We start from the raw sequence: 18,176 nt of genomic DNA on the forward strand, positions 1-18,176 counted from the left end.
GTTTACAGCCCTAATAACATGAAAATGAATATATGTTTATTTTTTTGGTGGTCGGTTCGGTCTAGATCGCTCAAGAAAACGTTCAAACCGCAGACTAGAGTAGACCGAGCGGTTTGATTATTTTTTAGATCGGACCGTGTCGCTAGATCGCTCAAACCACAAAAAATGGTCCGATTTGGCTTCGTTCAACCGGTTTGAACCGTCCAACGGTTTTTTAACACCCTTAGTAGCCATAGACGAGAGACCAAAAATGTAATTCACTCGGTTGCATTTGGTACATGGACAGGACGGGACATGATCATAACTAATTGTCCCACTTTAGTGCGATATGAGACAAGACAAAAACTCAATGTCTCACGTTTGACACAACAGAAGACAGGGACAAGGATTATGTAGGACTAGGTCGGACAATTTTTTTTTATTCCACCAAAATATGTGGAACAAGATGGGACAAAGATGATAAACATACTAAAAAATTACTAATCTATATCATCTAATATAATCCTAATATGATATTTGTTTTATCGGTCACCACCACCACCACTGGCTACCACTACCACCTCTACCTTCAACACATCAGCCACAACTATCTGCTCCACCATTACTAGCCTCCACCACCATCACTACCACTGTGACCATACTCACATCCTCCACAGTTAGCGTCCTCTACCAGCCATCAACGCCTCTATCTCCACCACAACAACCTTCTCCATGCCTCTGTTAGTTCATAAGGATCTTTCAAACCGAAGAAAATCATGGTTTTTTCTTTGTACAAATCAAGTTCTTTTTACAAACTATCATCAATTATATCAAATTCTTTATTAAAATATGCTATTATTATATATACATGTATTTATATATATGAAAATTATATAAAAACTTTATAGATTAAAGTATTAGAATATTTTACTTGGTTTGCATTGTTTATAACTACAACAATTTTTAAGGACAATTTATGTAATCCTGTCGTACCGTCGAGACGCTATCTTATATGAGATTGTTTATAAAAACAACATATTGACTTATTCCGGTGTGACACCGGTTATAAATATTTTTGAGTGTTTGAATAAACAACTTATACCAGTGTCAAACCGATAATAAGAAATTTTTTAAAAAATTAAACCATTCTAACTTATAATAAATTGATAAACAATTTTTTTTATAAAAAACGTAACTTATTTCAAATAGCCAAATCATCCTGAAAACCGAATAGAGATTTCAGGGTCCATTTCCCGGCAACCGGGCCCATTACTTCCCTTATGCGGCCAGGGAAAGGAAGGAACGTACGAGGGAAGGGATTGTCGCCGTTCGTTTGCGGAAGGTCATCGTTTTCGACAAATTTCCTCCAAAGTCTTCAAATAGAATGCAAATTCTAGTGCCCAGACGCAGTAGGGTGTTGTTCTACAACATTTCCTTCTTTCAATCAACAAATCCTTCAATTTCATCATCTTTTGTGGCTTATTTTCGATCTACTCCTACTTTCTTCGAGAAATGGGAAAACAAATGGAACAATTCGTCGGTGAGTTTTCCCTAAGTTTCTCTTTTTCCCCCTTTCCTTTTGTTAAATTTGAAAGACTCGGGTTCCCATCTGACATTGTTGAATTATAATGCCCGTTTGATGCTTGAACTTGTAGGCATCCGTTATAGCATCAATAATTTGCCATTATGTTAGTGATCAATAGGTGATTGTAGCTTGGAAATTTTCCCTAAACTCAATAAGCAATAGGTGTTTGTAGTCATCCGTTATAGAATTTTATTTTTTGCCATCCATTATAGCATCAACAATTTGCCATTACATCAAATGATGCAAAATTTTATGGATAGAAGGAATATGTTGAGTTTTTTTTTTTTTTTTTTTTTTTTTTTTGACAATTTGAGTTCCCAGTATGTTAATTGCAATGACTGCTATGTTTCAATGGAGTTATTGTTTATTCATCAGAGCTAATAACTTTCATAGAATGCATCCAATTTGACAGTCAAATCTGGACTTTAGTCATGGGATGGAGGGAGTACTTAAGAACCTATGAATCATCAACCCATGATATCCTATAGGAATAGAATTAGATATCTGGAATTAGATGAAATGGTATACTTGTTTTTTCATGTGTGTTCAAGACTTGCCATTTAATATTTGTGTTTTAGCTAACTGAATAATGATAGTATAATTACTTCAGAAGGGGAAAAAGTAAACCGAGTAATAGTTATCTTTCTGAACGTGGGAAGGAGGAGATATTATGATCTTATTTTTGGTAGTAACAAAGAGATGAAATAACCCCAAGTGCAATTCACTCTCATAAAGGTATGAGATTTATATTTTGAGCAATCAGCTCCTTAATAAAGGAGACAGAACACCATATTTTTCATTGCATTTTGGTTGAAAAATTAATCCATACTTTTTCTGATAACTTAGGGGCCGTTTACTAAACGCTTACCCGGTAAGAGCTTACCGGGTCATTTACCTTACCCGATGAACATGGTAAGGGTTGAGAATCTTACTCGGTAAGAGTGACGATAAGGATGGAGTGTCTTATCCGGTAAGTGAGGGTGACGACTCTTACCCGGTAAGCGCTTATTAGGTAAATTGTTGGATACGGTACCAATTTGATGGACTGCAATCTTACCCAATAAAGTAAGTTAGAGTGTTGACTCCTAACAGTAAGTGCTTACCGGGTAAGCTTTGGGTAAACGGCCCCTTAGAGTTGGAAACAAGTGGTCCTTGCTAGTCTTGATGACGTAGTAAACACGAGACTTTGCATCTACTAATTTACTATTCATCATTACAGTAAGAGACATTGGAATTTAAAACTACATGGTATTTTGTATGTAACTCCTGAAGTGAAAAACAACATATTTGCATAATAACCTCCTAATCAACTAAACCATAGTGGGAACCTATTAATAGCCAGTATCAGGACTTATAAGGTTCTCACAGTTTCACAATTCATACTCGCAATTAATGTGGGATAGGATATCACAAACTCCACTTAGATTTTGTACATCCTCATTAAGCCTAAATAGAAACCAAACCATAATCTCATAATCATTATCTGTAGGGGATGCATCATTCCAACCCGCTAGACCTCAAGGTCTACAAGACCTACTTCAATACCATTTGCAAATTCTTCATTGGATCTAGTCCAATAGCATCCAAATCAACCACCAATCATGTTCAGAAGTTATTAATTGCCAACTACCAAGCACTTACAAGGCACCTTACAAGTCACACTCATAATGAAAAAATCATATGGGGACATGATGGTATAGTTGTTTTTGCACGTGTGTTTCATAACCTGTTCTTTTATGTTTGTGTTTTAGCTTGATGGATAATGATAGATTGACTTTATGCAAAGGAAGCAACTAAACCAAAGAGATATTATGTTTCTCAATGTGGAGAAGGCTCTTCTCAAAGATACTATATTATTTTTTGTACTGAAATGGTAGACAAATGTACGAGGACAAGTAGAAGAAATACTTGAGTGCAACTCACCCTCAAATAGGTATATGCCTAATATTTGAATGAGCCGCGTCTTGATAAAGGTCAAAGAACTCTTTAAGAAATTATAATTTGATTGAAGGTTGATTAGCTTTTTGCTTACGAGATTTAGCACCTGTAATTAGAATAATGAAGAGAATTTGGCCATTCGGAAACATATTGCTACAAACTACTTTCTTGCTCTTATGTATATAGTTTACTGTCTGTCTCTTTGATTGTGGAGGGAGATACCATATCCCTCTCAATACGATATAATTTGACAAGTAGAAGAAATACCCTAGATTGCAACCCATTGTCAAAAGGGCTCGACATAATATTGGAACGATCCACTTCTTAAAAAGGACAAGGAACACCATATTTGATAGTAATTTGATTGAAGGTAAATCAACTTTTTGCTTGTGAGATTTAGCACCTTATATTGGAAGAATGAAGAAGCATTTGGCCATTCAAGCACATATTGCTATGAACTATTTTTCCTGTTCTATTTATTCTACCTTCTACTTTTGGCATGGTCGGTTTTAAGCAGGGGCATGATTATGAACTCTATTATCCTAACTTGCCATAGCATCATATTTGAAACTATTCCGGATTAAGCGGTGTGCGGTGAAAGTATTGAAGTATTCTTAAGTTGATGAGGGACCTAGGTATGATGATTTGAAATTCATGTTAGTGTTAAATCCTCAAATGACATCATATTCTATTTATTTCTTCTTCCTAGTAGTTCTGATATTGTGGTTGACCAAATGGAAAATAACTAACATCTTCCTGCCCCTTCTTCTTTTAGATTTCAAAATTGCCATTTAAGCTTGTTGTTACCCATCAACACATGCATCTTGAACATTTGCACTCATAGGTTAATTGAATTTGATCAGTGACTAATAGTTTGGGCTGATGCATTGCATCAATTACATAAATGACTAATAGTTTAGCCTTCAAAACTCACTTAATATGTGTTTTGGCTGCCCTATCGTTTCTTGACCTTTACCTACATACTGGAGTCCACTTATCGATGTATACATATTATTCCTTATGTTGTTTATGTAGTACTAATCCTATTTTGTAACAAATGATTGTCTACGCAGGATTTCAAAGGTCCTCAACCATCTAAGGTATTTTCTAATATTCAAACGTCATTTATTTTCAACATTACCCATCATTTATTTGTTCGGGGATGTTAATTTTGACCCTTCCCATCTTTCCTCTTTCTCTTTCTCTCTTTTCTTTCCCATTACTTTGAAGGCTACCCATAGTGGGAGGCTTCCGTATTTTCACCATCGTTTAAGGTACAAACATTTTTAAAAATAGCTAAGGCATGTGCCATGAGGCACGCCTCAGGGCGCTGCGGGCATATTGCGTGTTCGTTGCCTTGCATGGCTTTGGTGACATGTATGCTAAGTAGTTAACGCGGGCGGTTGTGGAAATCACGGTCGGGATCGTAATCTGAAATCACGGTGAGAAAGTGATGGTATAAACGTAAAAAAATTAGGTTCATAAAAATACGAATATTTATATATAAGAAAACCTAGTATTATTGTATGCGTAATACATATCAAGTGATACAAATCCAACCACAAAAGCATTAAGGTGGTGGCTCGTAGAAAAGAAGAGTGAAGCTGGTGTTGGTCGAAGTCGAGGGTGTGGCTGGTACAAAGAAAAGTGAACTTGGTGCTAGTCGAAGGCGAAGTCATATGGGCTGGATTTCAACACAAAAATAGAACTCAGTGCAAGTATCTTAAGCGATTTGTGAGTTTTTGTTTTATAAGCATGCTCGTTCGGTTTATGCAACCTTAGATTTCAACACAAAAATAGAACTCWGYGCAAGTATACACTTTGAACTACTATGGTCTTCTAACAAGTAATAATGGTATAAGTACCAGAAAAGTAAATTGACTGAAATTAAATTGCAGTAAAGTAAAGTGCATAAATTAAAATACTGAAAATTAAATTATTGGAAAACTATGACAGAAAAGTAAATTGCAGAAAAGTAAATACAGAAAATTAAAGTTACTCTAAAAGAGAAGACATAAAGTAAAAGTAAAGACTTGTAAACAGGAAGCTATGGAAACTTGCACTTTAAGTCATGAAACTTGCAAAACAAGTTTCGTCACTAAAAGTGAGAAATTACTTGCAAACAATTGAAAAACAGATTTTTATCAAAGGAAATAAATCGTGAGTTAAATGATGAAATCCGATGTAATGCAACAGTAATCGATTAATTCCAACTTGTGACGAAAATCAGAAAGCTTTTGAAAATTGAGAGTAAGAAAAGAAAGAGATGAAACTTGAACACTTGAGCTTGAATTAATACTTGAAAATTAAGTAGCAATTTTACTTCAGTAAATTTGGTTCTTGTTTTTAATAAAGGAGACCGAAAGCTAGACAAAATATTAGAGAGAAAATATTAAAACCCAAAGGTTAAGTTTGTTTTAGCTTAGGAACAACTCCTATTTATAAGGAGTATGAGGTTTACAAAAGAAGATAGCTAATAAGACAAAAGAAAGCTTATAAGGGAAGCTAAACTAAAGCCCAAGACTTGAAATCAACAGCTCCATCAATGCAGCCCATGGGTTTCGGCCCAAGAGAAAGGTGCAGCCCGCTGCCTGCTACTGCAGGACTGCTGCAATACCAAAACGCTCCTGTAGGACTGCTACAGGACTTGGCCAAAAAAGCTTAAAAAATCTGCATAAATGGCAAAATAACATTAGATTATGACATACTACTAATATATATGTATAAGCATAAAAATGACATAAAAGGACTCAATTAAGACACTAATGGGCAAATAAAACAAGGGAAAATGATAAGAAAATGATGTAATAGGGTTAATAAATTAACACCTATCAAAACACAATGTTCGAGATCCACATTTTTGTTGTTTGGATTGGTACCTCAGAAGAGGAGTTAGGATCATGATCAACCCAAGGCCTATATTCGAGAGATAGGCGAGCTCTCGATGATGCCAACTCACCTTCTCAATGTCTGAAAATGAAAATAAGCATGACACTAGTCCTCGATGCCTATTTAGAGCATCTCCAACATATTTTCTAAAATAGAGAGTGGAGATTTTGAGGATTTTGGGTAAATATTTTGCTCCAACATGATTCTCCAAAATGGAGAAAGTAGGTGAGAGAGAATGTTATCTTCAAATTTGGAGAACTCCCCAAAAATGATTACCATGAGAGAGATACATTTTTGAGTAAATTACATTTTTCGTCCATATGATTTGTTGAAAATTACTATTTTCGTCTTATGTACTTATGAAATTACGTTTTCCATTCCTATGGTATATAATTCATTGTTATTTTCGTTTTATGATTAACAATTTAGTACTGTTTTCATCCATGTGGTTTATAATTTTTTGCTATTTTGGTCCCTCATACTTAAAGGTAGGAGTTGGCAAAAAGAGCAGTGAATTGCAAACTATAGGGACGGAAACCACAATTTCGAAACCACAGGGATGAAAGTCACAGTTTTTAACGAACCACAGGGACAGAAAACATAGTTTATTTTATTATATACCCACCAATAAGAAACATTGAAATTAAATGTTTAGGAGAGAAAAATAACATTCTATTAAATGTATGGAATATTTTAATAATATAGTTAATGTTGCAATCTCCAAAATGAAGAGGCTGTTGGAGTTGTATGTAATTTTGTTTTTGGAGATTTTGAATTTGATTCTCCATTTTGGAGAATCTGTGGAGATGCTCTTATAGGACTTACTAAAATTGGAAATACCGACTCCCCTACTTAATTCTAGACTTATGCCTAGAATATTCCACTACTCCATAGACATCACACACATGATGCAAATACTAATCTCTTTGTCTCTGACATTGTTGATGATCCAGACATATATCAAATACAAAACACGTCAAAAACGTGCAGATGCGAAGAAAGCTCTGAACGATCTCTTCTTCAGAAGTGGCTCCTCCAAATTTACACTTGAGGTATTCCTTCAGTTCACTTATTTCATTGCAGGCCTTTGTTGTATAGTTCAGTTAGATTAAGGGAACAGTTGATGCATGGATAAACTTTAGATATGTAAGCTTGAAAGGCTTAGTAGTCTAATTCTTGTATACTTCCAGCTTATGAGAATCAAAAATAGAAATGTCAGATGGTGTGTTTGTGTATGTTTGCCCGTCTGCATGTTCAACAAAGTGATTGATTGGTTTCTTGTAGTTGGCCCGTTATGGCGTGGAAGCAAATGAAATCTCAGCCCACACTTCATCTGAAGCCTAATGGTGCACCTGTGAATGCCTAAAGTTGTATAATTCATTCAGGACATCTCACATCTGTATTTTGAGTGATTGATGGTTCAAACCAGCATACTTGGTTTTTTCATCGCAAACTAACCTTCAGTCTTTCGGAAATGTAAAGAAGAATCACTATAGTTTCCAAGAATAAGTGATTCTAGATCAATCTTGTAAATGCAAAATGCAGAAATGAACATCATATTTGGCACTTCTGTTCAACATCTCTTGTTCTTGCAAACTTTGGAGTTTTTCTTTGTGTTTTTCAAGAATGATGGCTTGTATGCAAAGAAATTCCAAGTCCAATGGTTCAAAAGTCGGTTACTTTTTACATTTTGTCTTATGTGGTTTAAGGAGAAATAAAAATGCCATTGTGGGTCCTATTCACTTAGGAAGGAGAAGTGGAATGGGCCCATAAAATGGAGAATGGAGGTAATGTCATAAATGGATAGCTTCTTAACCTTTTATCGTTGGTCTTGAACTTATAGAAGGCAAAAATTCTGTGAAGGTTGTTGTAAGTGCATGTATTTATTAATTTACATCACTCATATATGATCTGTTATGGTGTATTATTTTTGTTCATGATCAAAGCATCTGTTTTTCGTGATTTCTTTTCTTGTCTCACCAAGTTTGATTGGAGTATTTAGATATTTCACATTTTCTTTTTATGTTCAAACTAGGGCGAATTCTTGAAGAAGAGGCAAGGAATGGAAAGATGGGATGGAGACTCCACTGATCGAACAGGTGACAGAAAGAAAAGGGATCTGTTTAAGTCCTCAGCTCGCCATACTGGTAAAGCTCATCAAAAGAGAAACAAAAGTAAGCTTCATTTACGTTATAACAGTGCCCCTTTTCTCCACTTTTTTATTAGAGTCAAAGTTTATGCTCTCCGTCTAAATGCTAATAAAACCAAACACCTATATGTATGCTCCCGATCGAATCAACATTCTTTATGTAATCAATAAGGGGTCATCGACTTTTCAAACCATTGGACTTGACTTGGTGCTGCAGACCAACCATGCTTTTTGTCAAAATGCGAAATGAAGGCCTATAGTTTGCAAGAATTACTGATATCGGACAAACTCGTGGAGATGCAAAGCAAAAATCATCCATCATACTTTGCACCTTGTCCAAAATTGTTTTTTCGTACAATGTGTAGTGTTCTTATTCCTTCTTTTCTTTTCCTTTTCTTTTCTTTTTTTCATTTTCACTAGAAAGATCTCTTTGCAACAAAAAGCCAAGTACGATAGTCCAGAAAGTCGATGATTAGATCAATAAGATTCAAAACTGTTAATTCTCAATTAGGCCACACCTGTATGTATGCACATTTGAATATCCATCATGATTTTTTATTATTTGTCTGGGCTTGAGTTAATGCGCTTCAGGGTTGTTGAAGAGATAGTGATTTAGAGCTCAGAGTGAGGTGGCACGAGCATGCAGTTACTTGAATTAATGTTTATGCATATTATTCATGGCAACAGAAACCATTATGAAGTCCCCTGTGTGAACATCAAATTTTGTTTAATAACATTGGAGTTACGAGTTAATAATCATTACTGGCAACAATTCTTCGTCTACTTTTTGAACGGAAGTTGCTGGAATTATTAACTGTGTATTGGCATAACATGATACTTGTGGAAGTGAAAAATCTTAAAATCATCTAATTTGAGAATACACAGGATCAAAACATAAAAGACGCTGTTTGCGAGTGAACATGTGTAATAGAAGGTTTAGAGGACTGGATAAGTCGATAATGAAGTTGAGCATAAAGCAACTATCTTTATTGCAAAAAAGTCTCTTGTTTATGTTTTCTAAGTATATAACATTTATATATGGCAAATTGAAGTCACACATACACTTCTTACCTTTTGGTGAGACTTGAACCCCTTGACCTTCAAGAAGGTGGGGTTACTGGGTACCGCTAGGTCCATGAATCTTGTTTATGTTCTCGTGTTATTTTCATAAGCTACTTGACCATCTGAGCTAGTGAGGTTTCTCTGTCGTGATTTGCTTTTATACCTACTTAAAGAGCTTTTATGCAGAAGTTCTTCAATTGGTGTAAGATCTAGATTGAGTAATGGCTTTCCGATGATAGAAAGTGCAAGTTTTGCATTAAAATTTAGGCTCTACCCTCTTCTAGGATGACTGTGTTGTAGATTACCAGATTCAGACGCCACACTCTTTTAGGATAAAGACCTCCATAACTCCATTTACAACCCATATTTTCTCATTACTTTTTGTATTCTAGACGTTTAACTGATGAATGGTTGCAATGTTCATGCAACAGAGGGAAAATAATTTCTTTTGGGCCCTGGCCGACATATCCATGGTGAAAAGATTCTTGAAATGCTTTGATTCATGTATACGGTTCAGTTTTAATTTCACCATATTAGGTGTTGATGATATTCGTTTATACACTTACAGGCAAGCCCAAAAAAGGAAATTTGTTTGAAGAATTTGACGATGATCCTGGGATGCATTTCCAGGCAACATATGGAAATCGATGGTATTCTTGGTCTTTTAAGTCGTGGGAAGAGTCTTTTTCACAAAGTCAAACAAGTGGATTCGAATGGAGAGAGGATTCAAATGGTACCAATAGCAGAAGTAAATGGAGGACGGCAAGTGATGACGAGTCCGATGATGATAAATCCTATGCTATTGGTTCATCTTCAGATAGAATTACACTTGGGTTGCCGACTAATGGTCCATTAAAGATCGATGAAGTAAAAAATGCGTGAGTTGATGTTTAATCTTATTTTTGTATATTATTGGACCATTGAGTTAAAATACGCCAAATATGATGGTTACTTTTGCATCTAAATGACAACAATTAGTACAAAATTGTTCATTTTTACCACTTATATGTTTTCTTCTTGGCAGAGAAGTCAAGTATGATGGCTAAAAAGTTCAAGCTTTCATATGACTCACTCATCTCTCTCTTTGCAGTTTTCGCCTTTCTGCTCTAAAGTGGCATCCTGATAAGCATCAAGGCCCATCACAGGTTAGTTGGTACTTGTATTTTGACTTGTAAGGTCAAATCTATTACTACATTCATGCAGACTATATTACGAGTTCAGCATTAGTATTCTTTTATGTTTAAAACCAAACCAAACACACTCAATATGTCTAACTCGAAAATTGGCTGTATGACATATTAAACTTGATATTGATTTGTATTGATTGAAAAATAATAATAATCTGATACACCTTATATAGGTAAAACTAATTACACTTTGGACCCTAGACAATATTAATAATATAAACTAGACTAGTTGACTTAGTCTAACATGACATAACCTGTACCATTGACTAAAATATCTCATTTTCTGATCGCCTTTTGTCCACCCATCGTCAGTTTTGCAGTCAAAGCGGGTAATTATTAACACATTTGCCCTTAAGGAGCATTAACATCAAATTATTTTCTAATTAGGGCAAACCAGTCATTTCATTTTTATTATTTGGTAGGAAAATAGGGCCTATGGGCATAAACCCATCAAAACATGACCAAATAAATGACTTTTGTAGTATGGTGTCCAAAACATTTTACTTGATACATCAAATGTCAGACAAATACTTTATGCCTTCTTCATACTCGCACAACATACGAAGGATCATGATAGGATAACGACAGTAAATTTTATAAAAAGATAATATTCATATGCTTAAGAAAAGGAAATACTCATATGAAGAACCCAGAAATGGAGAACTTATCTGCCCAAGCTAACAGTCGAGTTAGTCGAATATTCATAAAATTATCTCCTGCCCCTTTTGCTCCCCAACAAGAGAAATATATTAGTCTTTCCACTTTCTCACTTTTCAGTCCTAACAACTTGCTCTCAATTCACCCTACATGTGTCCCCCTCTAAAACTCCTAGAATAAACTTTCCAAGCTTCAGGCCCATTTGGTTGTTAATCCAATAAGTGATCCATAGCACTTTCCCAATCAATATCGGCCTCATGAAGTGCAGGCTTGTCAAGCCTGAATTCTGGAAATTGACTTTGAATGGAATAGGCATCCTCCCAAGTAGCATCTTCAATAGTTCCCTGCTGCCATTGGATCAACCATTGTGATACTTGGGCCCCGTTTCTGTTAGTTTCTCGAGTAGCTAAACAGTTTTCAGGCAGTGGAGAGACTACATAAGCTGTCTCGAGGCCAGTAGGGAAGCTTCAACTGGATTGTTTCCCACAACTTTTTGAAGGAGTGATACATGGAAAATGGGATGAATTTTAACGAATTTGGGCAAGTGGAGTTTGTAGGCGATTTCCCCAACTCTAGCAACAATAAGGAATGGTCCATAAAATCAAGCAGATAATTTCTGATAATCCTACGTACCACAGATTGTTGATGATGAGGACGCAGTTTGAGAAACACCCAATCCCTTAACCATAAACTCGACATCCCAACGACGCTTGTCAGCTGTAGCTTTCATGTGTGTTTGGGCGCAAACCAGATGTTTCTTAAGTTGTTTAATTGCTTCGTCTCGATCCAGGAGATCGAGCAAGATAGCTTCATAATACACTTCCCGAGGAACAAACTGGAACACAGTTGGAGGGGGTCTGCCATAAACGACTTCAAAAGTAGTATTGGTGGATATATGGTAGGATGTATTATGCCAAAATTCTACCCACGGTAGCCAAAAAATGACCACATTTTGTGTTGGTCTGCAGCGAAGCATCTCAGGTAGGTTTCCAAACTCCCGTTAACCACCTTCGTCTGTCCATCAGTCTTAGGATGGTATGCTAAGCTGAATTTAAGGATGTGGCCTTGCATAGAAAATCTCTTGGAAAATTTGCTTAGAAATAATGGATCACGGTCGCTCAAAAACGGATTTCGGTATCCCATGCAATCTGTTGAATTCATGAAGAAAGATTTTGGCTAAAGTGCGAGCCGGGAATTGGCGTTTTAAAGGAATAAAATGACATTATTTTGAGAGCCGATCAACCATAGCCATCACTGCTTCGAAGCCCTTGGACTTTGGTAGATCAGTGTTGAGGAGATGTCCTCCCAAACTGATGAGGGAATAGGAAGAGGATGGAGGAGACCCCCTGGAGCAAGAGTAGAAGATTTGTACCTTTGATAGAAGTTGCATGCCTGAACATCATGTTTTATTGCTTCTGTCATTCCCAACCAATAGATATGGATGCAAGACGAAGATAGGTTCTATAGAACCCCGAATGACCACAACTTGGGATATTATGAAATTCAACTAGTAGCTTTGGAATCCATAGGGAATTTTCCGGAATGACTAGTCGACCCCTTGTGATACAACTTGTCATCCAAGAGAAAACCCGCCTTGAGCTTGAGGATCTTAGACAGTGCCTCGATGATTCTTTTAAGTTGTGGGTCAGACTCGATTCCTTATGATAATTCCGTACCATCCAACCATTGTGGATACGAAACCATAGTGCATAGTTCTGCCCCTTCGGATATATGTGATAGGGCATTGACAACGTTATTATCTCGCCCAGGCTTATAGCGTATTGAAAATTGATAACCCATAAGCTTGGCTATCCAGTTTTCTTGATCTATAGTAGTAATTTGTTGCTCCAACAGGCGTTGAGGCTTTTCTGATCAGTGTAAACAATGAAATTTCACCCTAACAGATAAGGTCTCCAATGTTGAATGGCAAGGACGAGTGCCATCATCTTTTTCTCATAAGCTGACTTGTTGAGGTTCGCATCCGATAGGGCCTTGCTAAAATAAGCAATTGGTTTCTGAGATTGCATGAGGACAGCCCCATCCCGTAGCCAGAAGCTTCTCATTCTATTTTGAATGGTTGAGAGAAGTTTGGTAGGGCAAGAACAGGAGCTGCGACCGCCGTTTGCTTCAATTTATCATAGGCGTTTTGTTCCGAAGGTCCCCAATGAAATCCGTCTTTCTTAGTCGTCGATTAGAGGACGTGCTATTTTGCCATAGCCATTAATAAACTTCCGATAATATCCTATGAGCCCAAGGAAACTCCTTATAGCCTTAATCGTTTTAGGAGTTGGCCAGTTCAATATTGAGTCGCTTTTTTAAAAGGCTCCATGGAAACTCCCCACCCATCAATAATGTGACTGAGGTAATCTATTGACTGTGGCCAAAGCTACCTTTTTTATTCACGACCAGCCAATGAGTTTGTAAGACCTGCAATACTTCAATCACAAGTTCCAGATGTAGCTCCCAAGTGTGGCTGTAAATAAGTATGTCGCCGAAGAATGGCCGGAAAATTTCATTCATCAGGCCCGGAAAGTAGCAGCGACATTGGTCAAGCCAAAGGGCATGACCAAGAACTTGTAATGTCCATTATAGGTGTGAAAGGCTGTTTTTTTGTGTCAGATTCTCGAACCGGACTTGATAGAAACCCGACTTCAAATCTATCTTAGAAAAATATTGGGAAACATGGAGCTCATCAAGCAATTCTTCTATGAGGGGAATGGGGCATTTAAAGCTCTATAATCAATCCATTAACGCCAAGAGGAGTCTTTCTTTTTTACAAGAATTACGGGACTGGAGTAAGCACTTTGACTTACTTCGTATGATTCCAGGTCATCATTTCTTGCACTTGTCTCTGAATTTCATCCTTATGAAGGTGGGGATAAAGATAAGGGCGAACACAAATAGGTCCTGCCCTTCTTGTAAATTAATTGTGTGTTCAATAGCCCTAGCAGGAGGTAGGCCTTGTGGTTCTTGGAATAAGGTGGAGAATTGAGACAAAATATCAAGAGAGTTGAGCTTGCTAAAATGAATTTAAAAACTCTGCTTCAGTTGACAATTGTGCCCACAGCCACGATTTTAATGAGGAGTGATTGAGATAGGCCAACAATACCCCTTGTAATAGCACAAGTGTTCTCCAACTCCAAAAGCGAATTTGTTGGGTTTGCTAGTTGAAAATTAAGTCTCGCAAGGTACCCAACGATGCTATACCTAATATCATATCCAACGGTCCTAGCTCATAGACTAGGGCATCAACTACACAAGAGAATGACCCAAGCTGAATAGTGATGTGTAGAAATATTCAGTATCCTAATATCATATCCAACGGTCCTAGCTCATAGACTAGGGCATCAACTACACAAGAGAACGACCCAAGCTGAATAGTGATGTGTAGAAATATTCAGTATCCTTAGAGATACTCGGTATCCTTAAAGATACTCGATATCATTGTAAAATAGGATTCAAAGATTATGAGTGATATCTCCTTGTAATTAGCTGTTGTGAATATTTAGGAATCCTTTTCTTTTCTTCTCATATTCTTTTGAGACAGGTGAAACAAAAAAGAATTCCACATGGTATTAGAGCATCTCTGATCCCAGACTACTCTTCTCTTCCTGCTGTGTTTCAATCACAACAGCGATTAAGTAACAACGGTAAGCTCCAAAGTCCCCTTGCTATCGTTGTCCTCTCACCTTCCTCAATATGATTATGACTGACACATAATTCTCTTCCGCAAACCACTCGGAAGTCACCTCAACTTCAAAGACTTCTCATCTAAATCCTCTAGGAAACTCTGAGAGTTTCCTTCCAATTACTGGTCATAAACTAAATGGCCATAATTTCTTTCAATGGTCTCAATCGGTCATGCTATACATACATGGTCAAGGAAAGGAAGATCACCTCACAGGGGCTGTTCTTGCTCCTAAATCTGATTAGCCCAGTTTCAAGAACTAGAAATTAGAAAACAATATGGTGATGGCATGGCTGATTAACTCTATAACCCTAGAAATAGGGGGAAAATTTCTTCTCTACTCTACGGCTCAAGAAATATGGAGGCTGCCCGAGATACGTATTCCAGTAACGACAACACTGCAGAATTGTTTGCCATCGAAAGCACACGCCATGATTTACGTCAAGGAGAGTTATCCGTCATTGCCTATGTCAGATCCCAATTCTCTCAATCTATGAATAGGTGTTAGAAAATTAGTGCCGAGGAAGATGATCTATTCCTTGGTTTATGAAGAACACATAAATAGCTATGAATGATCAAGAACAGTTGGTAGCCATCATTATCTTCATTGATATTTGAGAGAGAAACTTTGATTGCAATTGCAATTTGCAGATATTCAAAGGGAGTTACACACAGTAAGTAATCAAAGCTAGCATGAAGGATGTCTAACATAATGCAGTTCAACAACTATTTATAACCTCCTAGAGAGCAAAGTCAAGGCATTGATGAATCATAGCCTGCCATGTGTAAAGTTGAATAACTGTCTCTAGGTGGCATGTCCAATCAAGAGCCTCCATGTGTCAGTTTGTTAGGCATGAGCTGACTGGACAAAAGCTGATGACTTAAGCATTAGCAGCTGAAGACCAGATTGGGTTCCAGAGAGACTGTGTTCATAGACCAGAGGACTTTTCATCAGTAGGTAATCATCAGGTTAGGCATCTCTGGTTTTTCATTGCCTATCTCTGGTTTGTCTTCATTGGGTCTCTAGTCTTCAGCACTTGAATATTTTACAATACTTTTACAAGTAAGAATTCTGGGGTCTAACAACTTATTACAACTTACTGACTAGGCATTAGCAGCAACTCGATCTTTATGAAGTTCATGAATGGAAGTGCTCTGCAGATCAAGCTACAATTTAGAAAATGGTAGAGATGAGAAGAATATTCAAGTTCCATACGGGACTCAACAAGGACTTGATGAAGTCCGAGGACAAATTCTAGGAATCAAACCATTACCCTCAATCAGGGAAGTGTTTTCAGAGGTTAGAAGAGAAGAAATCGGTAAGAAAGTCATGATGGGGACAGTCCCTTCAACCTTACAAGTCGACCGATCTGCCCTTGCTACACGAGGATCCTCATACAAGGACTCAAATTCACATCCAGGAGGGAATCACTCATCATCAAATGAAAGCAGGCCCAAAAGTGGAAGGCCGTGGTGTTACCACTGCAACAAACCCGACCATGTCCGGGATAATTGCTGGAGAATACATGGAAAGCCAGCTGATTGGAAGCCTAAACGAGCAACTAATGGCATTGAAAGTCGTGACTCCTCAGGCCGAGACTCCTCCATTCAACAAAGAACAAATGAAGATGCTTCAAAAGATGCTTGGCTCGGTCCAACAACCAGCAATGTCCAAACAACAGCTATGGCATCCTCTCTAATCTCTTCCACCCCAAGCTTGGGAAATGTTGCTGAAACAGTTCAACCAGCAGCCCTTTACTGTCTTAAATGAATCATCTCAAACCTGGATAGTGGCTTCCGGTGCATCAGATCACATGACTGGAAACCCACAGTTGTTTGATGATTTGAAACCGTGCTCCTCACATTTATTTGTCCGAATTGCCGATGGAAGCTGCTCCAAAGTAACCAGCCTTGGATCCATCAAAGTGTCACCGAATATCCTCTCAAATCTGTCCTCTTTGTTCCCAATCTTAATTGCAATTTAGTATCCGTTAGTAAACTCGCTTTGGATAACAATTGCATGGTTTTTCACTCTTTTTTGACCTTTTTAACTGCAAGTTTTTTTACTTTCTTAAAGCCCTACATATAATATATAATATTTTTTATATATATGAATTTACACACATATACATAAATATATGCATATAGCGTTGGGTTTCGGTGAGAACGGGAAGCTATGGTGAGAAATGTAAGAAGAGATCTTCACCCTGGATCAATTCTAATTGAATGTCAACACTAATGGGGTGTATCGAGATGCACCGGATCAATTCTGTTTACCAAACACTTACCTGGGTAAGCGCTTACCAAGTTACATTACCTTAACAGATGAATATGCCAAGGAACAAGAATATTACCTGGTAAGAGCGAGGCAAGGACCAAGTCTTACCCAATGAGGGCCGCAACTCATGGTTAAGACTCTTAACATGGTTCATGCTTACCGGGTAAATTGTTGCATACAATGCCCTTTTTGTTGATTAAAATTTTATCCGGTAAGTAAGTGATAGTGTTGAATTTTACAGGTAAATGCTTACCGGGTAAGTGTTTGGTAAACAGCCCCTTAGAAACCCAACGGAGTATTAAGCATGGCAATTAATTTTATTAATGATTATGAAGTCCTAATGACTTATTTATTGCAGGCAACGGCCGAAGAGAAATTCAAAGTTTGCGTAAGTGCATACAAGTCATTGTGCAATGCTCTTTCGACAGCTTAGCCGAGCTGGTTTTTTCCAAAATACGCTTCGAGCTTCGGAGGGGTGTCGGGCAGAGGTGTAAACTGGCTTGCTTATTTAAATAGGTTATCCTAAAGCTGGTCTTCAAGATCATATATATAATTTTACATTTTGTTCTCAAATTTCACATAATATAATAGTGCTTAACTTGGTATGGTACTAAATTTTTTTCTTCAATACCGTGCACCAGCCAATTATAATTGGTACGCAAAATCCTATACCGTGTACCAACTAACTAACTGTACTTGGTACCAAAGATGGTGATGGCGCAAATACATCTTCCAAAGAACAAGGTCTTTTTCGAATAAGCCAA

At 37.2% G+C, this 18,176-nt stretch overlaps 1 protein-coding gene across 2 annotated transcripts; it reads left to right on the forward strand.

Annotated features, from left to right (window-relative positions):
* The first annotated feature begins 1,192 nt into the window (after positions 1–1,192).
* On the forward strand, positions 1,193–18,027 carry LOC112515327. 2 transcript variants are annotated; one of them, XM_025122076.1, is made up of 7 exons: positions 1,193–1,519; positions 4,576–4,602; positions 7,345–7,443; positions 8,427–8,565; positions 10,171–10,480; positions 10,693–10,747; positions 17,771–18,027. In XM_025122076.1, the coding sequence occupies exons 1-7, from the start codon at positions 1,364–1,366 to the stop codon at positions 17,843–17,845; spliced, it is 861 nt and encodes a 286-aa protein (XP_024977844.1). In that variant the 5' UTR covers positions 1,193–1,363; the 3' UTR covers positions 17,846–18,027. The 2 variants fall into 2 exon arrangements, with proteins under 2 accessions (XP_024977844.1, XP_024977846.1); XM_025122078.1 differs by lacking the exon at positions 17,771–18,027 and adding an exon at positions 16,243–16,329.
* Positions 18,028–18,176: the final 149 nt, after the last annotated feature.

Source organism: Cynara cardunculus (assembly GCF_001531365.2).
Source record: "Cynara cardunculus var. scolymus isolate 2C chromosome LG 7, CcrdV1, whole genome shotgun sequence".
Lineage (NCBI taxonomy): Eukaryota > Viridiplantae > Streptophyta > Magnoliopsida > Asterales > Asteraceae > Cynara > Cynara cardunculus.